The following is a 9,040-nucleotide window of genomic DNA, read 5'->3' as shown; positions in this document are numbered from 1 at the left end:
GATGGTCTGAAGCATTCCGGTTTTGTTTTTGGCGCTTGAGAATAGACACAGAAAAGGGATTTTACAAGTCTGTAAGCTAAAACGATGGTCTGAAGCATTCTGGTTAGGTCTTAAGCATTCCTATCAAGTCTGAAGCATTTTCTTGCATAAACAACTTGTACATCATGCTTTATAAGTTGTAATTAAGAGATTTTTGAAATTCTTGCATAAAATGGTTGTAACTTGTGCTTAAAATCTTGTAATTAAGACATTGGTCTAAATGCTTATATATGTAGTATAGATATATATATATATATATATATATTACTAGCTGCCACACAGAAAAACAAGAAATCGAAGCCTACGTAGGTCATACCATCCCAATTAAGAGGGAAAACAAAATACAATCAAGAAATCTACAAATTAAGATGTTTAGATGTCTTGCGTTTCTTTTGAAATGCTTGTTAATTTCGTCAAATTTATGTGTTTTCGTTATCGTTAATGCATGGTGTCATACGGACCATTTCCGAATAACCCGAAAGCTTAAGTGTCAAATGGCTAATTATACAACTTTCGAATTTTTTGATACTGTCTTGTCACATGAGTTTCTCGATCTACCACGTACTGATAGTGAATTATAATGTTCATCGAACCAATTACTAAATACGACTTTTTATACAAATATTTTTATCTCCATACAGTTGTTAAGTATACATAAATCCTTCCTTATGTACATCAAGCTGAATCACTATGGCAGATGATACTTCGAACGTCCTCACCAAAATTATAACCAAAACCAAGAATCAACATAAGTAATTAACGAAATGATCTTCAACAAACTCGATTGATCGAATTGATCCATCAGTGTCAACCCCGGCGCCTCGGATCCGTCACATTGATCCTCCAATGCTCGTCGGGAAACCCTATTTTCTTAGCCTGCATTCGATCCCACTTTAACTCTATCTTCCTTTTCTCCGTCAACTTACAGTGGCCCTGCAAGCTCTCATCAATGGCGTCATGATGCTTCCACCATGTCCCATGTGCCACGTCACTAGCATACACTCGTTGATCTCCAATATCCCAGTTACAATCGTAATCCCTGTAACACAACCATGGTTTCAGACCCAAATAATGAATCGCGTAAAGCTTTGGTGGATCGGCACCGAACAATTGGTTCTTCATGCTGGATTCGACAGTGGTATTTGACCAGAAATTCTTCAAAAAGTTAACCCTTCTCGGTAATCTATGCCAGTAAACGAAGATCTCGTTCAAAAATCCTTGATCGCCGCCGTTATAGGAGACGATTTCGTTCGTTTGTTCCATGAAATGCTTGAAAGTACAGTTGGACGGCTCGATGACCATAATGCCGGAGTTGAAAATGGAGTTGTCGTTGCCGACGGCGGACATTTGTGGGAATGTGAAGATGATATCAAGGTTGCGGAGGACAATGATGTCGGAATCGATGAAGATGATCTTGTCGTAATCGGTGAGCTGCCATAGCCGGAACTTGCTGTAGTTGTATTCGTTGTAGGAGTTGTTCTCGGCGCGTGGGTTACGGATTCGTTCGATGATTCGGACGGTCCAACCAGCGGCGGCCAAGGCGTGGCGTTTAGCGAGGGAGATGGAGGTGTCGATTAGGAGGATGAGGTCGTGTTTGGTGCCTGTTTTGAGGAGGGTTTGGGCTAACATGATGGCACCGCAGACGTATCTTTCCGACGAGTGGAGGACGGTGGCATAAGCTTGCCGTTTCCTTGACTGACTCCTGGGGTGGGGTTTTTGGATCTTTTTTACATCGTACACCTCATCAATCCCTGAGAAAAATAAATAAATAAATAAATGTGAAAATGTTTATTTAAATTTCAAACTAAAATTATATAATCTAATTTGTTTATTTTAATAATTTATTCTTCAGTAAAAATTAAAATAAATTTAGGACAGGTTATTTAACTTCAATTAATTAACCTGATCATCGGCATATTTTCGTGAGACTACAAAATAGCATTTTGAGGGACGAAAAACACCAAATCTTCAAAACAAAAAATAACATAAAAGTTTAATGTTATTTATGTGGTCTTACGTTTGGTTACGAACAAGAAAAAGAGAAAGAGGCTGATCTCACACACATTGGTAATTGACTTGTGACCAAACTTTGACAAGTCATGTACCTTTGCCATAGTCTCTCAACTACCCTAAACAAGTGATACCAACTCTCTACCATATCCTTTACATTTATTTATATATGGTTAGTTTTGGTTGGCGAACCGGCCTCACTTTTCTTGTAAAACCCAAGGACCAACGAAAATAGTGTAATCTTTATTCATTACAAATTAATGTCGTAACAGTTTATGTTCATCATTTTATCATAAATATTGCGTTCATTCTATCTAATCTACGTTTATGTGTGTGAATATGTATATGTGTTATAATCCTTGACTACATTACGATTCTTGTATCACACGTGTATATATATATCTCTTAATTAATTACATGAACTTAAAATAACATTTATTTATTGTTGTTTTACGACAAAAAATAGTTGTGACCCCCTTGCACGACCATACTATTTCTTGTAAAACATGAAATCGGAAAAGAAAGATGATATTAAGCGTATTTGACAACGTATTGGTTACGGGTTCTTCTTTATTTTAAAAATAAATAAAAAAGAGAGTACCTTTTTCCCAAAGAGGCAAAGCCAAATTACAAGTGCCAACCGGCAAATACACCTTCTGCTCCAATCTTTTCATATCCGGCTCATAGTACCACCAATCGCCGTCGTGCACCACCAAATCGTCACACCGGAAAATCTCCACCATTGGCCTGCACTTACTCAAAACCACCACTTTTGGCCTCCTATTCCAGCTCCTCCTCCCTCTCCTAACCGCCAAATTCGCCGCCATTAGGTGCAGTTGCAGCCGGAAAACATCTCTCCCCCACCCTTCCGCCGGAAACTTGCATGGTATCTTCACCACTATCATATCCAAATACCCATATTTCTTGTAATCCGGCATTGGAATCTCTGGACACAATGTTCCATGCATCTCTTCTTCTTCGTCAATCCATTCAGGAAACAAGTCTTTCCATTCGAAGTAATCTGAAACCTTTTCAAACGTCACCGGAATTATTTTTCCGACGACATTCCAGTCGCTTAAATCCTCTCCGGCCATATTCACCATCCCCATCTTCATCCCTCTTCCCATAAAACCACTTCCATTCAAGAAACTTGGCCTCTCTCTCCTCACCATTTTCCTTCCACCATTTTCCTTCAACTCTACTGCATCTTCCAACAGTACTGCTTTCATCTTGGACCCAGTTTCCACCTAATAACATATACAAACAACCAAATATTTAACACATGATCATTAGTTAAAACTCGCCGGCCGGATAACAAAGAACGTCCTCCGGCAGCCATGGGAGGCGGCTCACATTACCTTGTGATGACAGTCACGGAGGGAACAACGGACGTACGCCGTCGCATTCTGGTGGTACATGTTGGTCGATGGCCGGAGAAGGAGGGTGGCATAAATTACAAGAAAGCAAGATAGGAAAACAAGATTGATCCTAATGACCAAAGATTTAGAAGGGGTGACCTTCCACATTTTATTTCTTAGAATTCAAAGAGAAAAATGGCTCCAAAACTGCAATGAATTTTTCCAAATATATGATCATGAGATTAATATAAAGGAGTTGGAGAAAGAAGATCAGAATTGAATTTCAATCAAAGAAATTAACAAGTGTCCATCTTTGATTGTTTGGGGTCTTTTTTAATCATAGAGACAAAAAGGGCGAGACAAGATGAGCTATTTTCTTGAATTGCCGATTTGCAATATGTAGTTGGTTTTCAAGTGATATGTCCTAGGGCTTTTGTAAAATTCCGATATCACCCTTCATTTTTTTTTTTTGGAAAAACCGGTTTTTATTAATTATGTGACGGTTAGCATTGGAATTTGACATTAGCGACCAAGTTGAACTAGGGAAAAAAGAGTTTGACGAAGGAACGTGGGTATTTCTCACGATCATTAATGACTTGTGACAAGCTAATTTGATTATAACTGAATGTAATATATATACACTATAATTTAAAACCTTTAATTCATGATTTTTAAAAAATTTAAAATATGGAATAAGGGTTAAAACCTTTTACTAAGAATTAATAATACATGAATTTACGAATTTTTTTAATAAAAGATTGTATTAATTTTTCATTTAAATCTTGTTATTATATATTTTCCTTCTCTTTTTGGTCAATGAAAAGGGAAGGGGTAGAATGGTAAATATAGAAATAAGAATAATGGGTGGTAACCGGTAAGTAAGGCATGGCCAACAACTCATTAGTTGGGTTGTCAACTTTCCAAGTTTCTAAAGGAGCGATGAAACATCACTATTAGCCGTTACGAAATAGCAAAGTTATTAAGCTACCATCAACATCGCATAATTAAATATTAAACATTTTATTTTATAAAAATAATTAATAAAATTAGCCCACAAAATGGTTATAAAATTATAATAATTTAGGTTATAATTTTGATAAACTAGCTGAAATATTAGTTGTTGACTAATAAGATGGTTGTGTCAGCTAACAATTAAATGTTAACTCATAAAATAATCATGTTTTTATTAAAAAAAACCTAATTGATAAGTTAAAATTCAATACAAAATGATCTAAAATGACATGTTTAAAAATTATTTAGGAAAATATATTAAGTATATAAAATTGGAAAAAGAAATAACAATATGCTCTTGAAGCTTATTAAAAACGCTACTTGAAATGACTTTTCGACTAACTTATAATTAACCAAATAATTTTTTTTAATATTCACAAAAAGTAAAATAATTTATAGTTATCAAACATGTATGGCCTTAGTTGGGATACAAATAATATACAATTTTACATAGACTTAATATATCAAATATCAGATACATAATAAAATAATTATCCAATAATGATACGCTTGATTTATGTAGGCCTCGTTTCTTTCCTAACTCCTTTGACTCGGTCAATAGTCATTGCCGTAGGAATGTCTAGGAGCCTGAGTACCGACCTAAGGTGTGGATCGGAATATCATAAAGATAGAGTTTTTCTTCTAAACTTGAAATCCGTTAATTTTTTCACAACAAAAAAGTTAAAATAAATTGAAAACCTGGATTTTCATAAAAARGAAAATTACAATCATGTTAAACTTTGATTAAATATTCTATTGACTAAAGTTTTKCACCTTTATATTATTGCAAAATGCACCAACTACCTCTTTATAAATAATTTTTTGATAATTTAAGATTTAATAAGTTGTTATCGATTATTATCTATACTATATTATAAAACATTTGACAAAAACTCTTTAAAAACCACTTTTTATGCGTAAACTATTGTTTATTAATGCATATTGCTTAAAACTCAAGATTACAAGTATATTATTCGTAAGTACAACTTATTAAAACTCCATATCTGAATTCGTGTAACTAACTACAGATAAAYATAATTAAATACATGATAAACATCTCATTTTAAATATAAAAAATCTAAAATATAATTAGGATAATCATTGAGTTCTAACAAAATACTTAATTATTATWTTTATAAAATRTTATATTATTAAACCAAAAATAAATTATTTCATTATTAAACTTAAATTAAATTATAAGAAAAAAATAAAAAAAATTACATAAAAAATGAAAACTTTTAAATAATTGATTTGATATTAACATTGGTATATTTTTTTTCAAAATTTTGTAACTGTTTATTGATGCTGTTAGGACTGAAAGTCAGTGTAAAATTGTATTCGTCTTAAAAGTTACTATTGTCTATAATTAAAATAGACATCATGTTTGACTTTGTTTGTATGGTTTGACTTTGACTAGAGTTTTATTGTTTTTGATAGGGAGGGGGGGAGACCCCTCCAGGCAAAACACTAAACACAAAACAACAAATACGCGCTCGGGTGGGGGCGAACCACATCCACCAGAAAATCCAAGGCTCCCGGAGGAGAAGAAGGAAGAAAGAAACACAGGAGAAGGGAAAGAGGAAGGAGAAGAAGAGAGAGAGAAGAAGAAGAGAGAGGGAAAGGACCCAAAAAGAGGGCGAGAGAAGAAGAAAGAAAGGGAGAAGGGGAGAGAGAGAGGGAGAGAAAGAAACCAACCACAAGGGAAGGGCCCAGCCAAACCAAGACCGGGAAACAACGGGGGACACCACAAGGGCAGGAGAAGGGGCCTAAAAAAGGCACACCCTAGACCGCACCGAGAAAACCAGGAGAGCGGAGGAGCTCACACCAAAAAGACAAACATCACACAAGAAAACAGACGGCTAAGGGAGGTTCCAGTCAAGCCTAGCCCGGACAACGTTAGGGGAGGGCTTAAAAGTCAGGCTAAGGAGCCTGGACCGGACATCATCAGTGATCGTCTTACCCACCATAATATGCGATCTTCTCTTGCTTTTGAAGATACGATTATTTCTTTCTTGCCACAGGTGGTAGACAGTCCCAGCAAGCACTAAGCGACGAATGATAGACCAAATAGTCTTTCCTTTTGTGACTTGCTGGAACATACTGATAATATCTTCCCAGTTATCCGGGACACCATTGAGGTTCAGCTTGGCTTTTAAACCATTCCAGACCAGATTAGGGAACGGGCACTCAAAGAAAAGACGCGAATGCGAATCAGGCCCGTTCTGACAGAAAGCACAGGACAGGTCGGCATGGGTCTCCCAGAACCGAAGTTTATCGTGCGTCTTGAGACGCTGCTTGAGAGCAACCCACAGAATGAAGGCATGTCTAGGGATGCTTTGGGAGAACCAGACAATATGATTCCAGGGGACATCAGGCTCATTTGGACGGAGGGAGAGCCACACCTCACGAACAGAGAAAGGAGTGAGACGACCATCCCGAGCTCTCCAGAGGAGCTTATCAGGGGTGGTCGGAGAAAGAACGGGGAGGGGAGAGACACGGATAGAAGGGTTTGAAATGTCCCTCAGGAGAGGAGACGTCCAATTGCCCTGGGAAACAATATCTCTGACAGAAGCAGAGAGAGAGAGAGATCAGAATTGAGAATAGTACGGGCGGAGAAATGCCGGTAGAGGGGGCCAGCCGGGTGCCAGTTATCATACCAGGAAGACGTGGACGCGTCATCACCAATCTGGGAGACAATGAAATCTCTTATCTTTTCCCTCATACCAAGGATCTTCCTCCAGCCCCAACCCACATCACTGCGTATCGGGGCATTCTAGAAGTTACGATCTTTCAGCCTGTAGGAATGGATCCATTTAATCCAAAGCAAATCCCTATTGGTAAGGATTCGCCATGTGTGGGAGGCCATGAGGGCTAGATTCCAGGTGGAAAGGCAGCTTTATTGTTTGACCCTATAAATAGGGTGTTAGTCTTGTAATTGTGAGTAGGATGCTTAATTGTAAAAATTCTTTTACGTAATAGAGAGTTTGACTATACTTTGAAGATATTGAYTTTTTCTCTCTACTTCTTCATAGTGTTCTTGATTATATTATAAAATATTTGATAAAAAYTCGTAAAACCATCTTTTATACATGAARTACTGCTTATTGATGCATATTACTTAAAAATTTCAAGATTACTAGTAAATTGTACATAAATACAACTTATTAAGCTTCATGTTTGGATTCGTGTAACTAACTGTAGATAAATATAACTAAATACAAGATAAACTTCTCATTTTAAATATAAAATCTAAAATATAATTAGGATAAGTATTGAGTTCTAACAGAATACTTAGTTATTATCTTTATAAAAAATTATATATTAACTTCTCATTTTAAATATAAAATCTAAAATATAATTAGGATAAKTATTGAGTTYTARCAGAATACTTAGTTATTATCTTTATAAAAAATTATATTATTAAACAAAAAATAAATCAGTTTATTATTAAATCTAAATTAAATTATAACAAAATTTTGAATTAAAGAAATCACACAGAAAAATGAGAACTTTTAAATTTTTTTTAAATTTGTATGATATATTCAACTTTGTATTTGATTCAAAAAAACATTAGTGTTTGTTCAAAACCACATAAAACCTTATTATGAAATCGACAGAGACCAAAAAATTAAAACGGAACATTAAAATCAAGATATGTCTCGTTACATTGTGCGCGTACCTTTCTAGTATTTCATTATGATAATTTAACAACATATCTTATTTTGTAATAACCTAGTAATATTATTTATCAGATAACTGTTTATGCTAGATATTATTTTATACAAATAATTTATGGTCATTGTGGAGCTTTAACAACTAAAAAATAGTATCATTTGAAGGACAATAATCGATCACRAGAAAGTAAATAAAATACAAGAATTTGTGACGCAGAAAACCATGTCAAGAGAAAAAACCACAGACGACACTTAAGATCGTCAATGCAATAGTGAAGTCAAACAMGGACGTCGTCCTTTGTATGACAATGGTCGTAAGTATGAAGATTATGATACGATCGTAATTAAATAATCATGAGTTTGCTTGAGAGTTTCAGGTGAACTTTGTATGTTGCTTGTGTACTTCATATGTAGCCTGTGTGTCCTCTATCTTTGAACTGGACTCTGTTTATATAGAAGTTGTCTTCATAAATGCATCTTTTATGAGCCTTGATAGTGAAAATGGTCTTCTATCTTTAATGGTTTTGAATGCTTTCCTTCAGTTATGTCCGTTATCATTAATGAAGAGTAACCCTGCATTTAAATATCACGAAATGTTTGTTTGTCGAGAGTAAATAGCGACAAGCGTAAAGGATATARGATCGTCGTTAGTTAGTGGTAACCGATGATATGAGTGTCTTYTGTCGTTAATAATAATATATGTTGTCATCACTGTTAAGAACAATAAACAGAGCACAAGATAGTTTACTGAGAAAGCTTTTCTAAGTATTATTCAATCAAGAAAGTACTTGGCTTTATAGGCCTAAAGGATAAGCAACAAAGAAAGGATAAACAAATATAAGGCTAACTAATAGCTGAAAACTAGGAACCTAATCTCCTAYTCAAAAGGCACATCCCTTAAGAATAGATCTTCATTCAACAAACTATTAAATGCATAAACCAAAGGAT

At 35.2% G+C, this 9,040-nt stretch overlaps 1 protein-coding gene across 1 annotated transcript; it reads right to left on the bottom strand.

Annotated features, from left to right (window-relative positions):
• Window positions 1-654: 654 nt before the first annotated feature.
• On the bottom strand, window positions 655-3,575 carry LOC112514891 (UDP-glucuronate:xylan alpha-glucuronosyltransferase 2). Its single transcript, XM_025121522.1, has 3 exons — window positions 3,408-3,575; window positions 2,651-3,296; window positions 655-1,790 (listed from the first exon to the last, which is right to left on the bottom strand). The coding sequence occupies exons 1-3, from the start codon at window positions 3,573-3,575 to the stop codon at window positions 847-849; spliced, it is 1,758 nt and encodes a 585-aa protein (XP_024977290.1). The 3' UTR covers window positions 655-846.
• Between the last annotated feature and the right edge of the window lie 5,465 nt (window positions 3,576-9,040).

Source organism: Cynara cardunculus (assembly GCF_001531365.2).
Source record: "Cynara cardunculus var. scolymus isolate 2C chromosome LG 6, CcrdV1, whole genome shotgun sequence".
NCBI lineage: Eukaryota > Viridiplantae > Streptophyta > Magnoliopsida > Asterales > Asteraceae > Cynara > Cynara cardunculus.
Note: the sequence above shows the minus strand (reverse complement) of the source record. Positions and strands in the feature narration are given on the sequence as shown.

Bases quoted from the DNA above. Each gene is read 5' to 3' on its own strand.
- LOC112514891 (XM_025121522.1), bottom strand. From the start codon at position 3,575: ATGTGGAAGGTCACCCCTTCTAAATCTTTGGTCATTAGGATCAATCTT. The intron at 3,297-3,407 runs GTAATGTGAGCC...ATATGTTATTAG, and splicing joins TCCGTGACTGTCATCACAAG to GTGGAAACTGGGTCCAAGAT. The intron at 1,791-2,650 runs GTACTCTCTTTT...TATTTTTCTCAG, and splicing joins TTTGCCTCTTTGGGAAAAAG to GGATTGATGAGGTGTACGAT.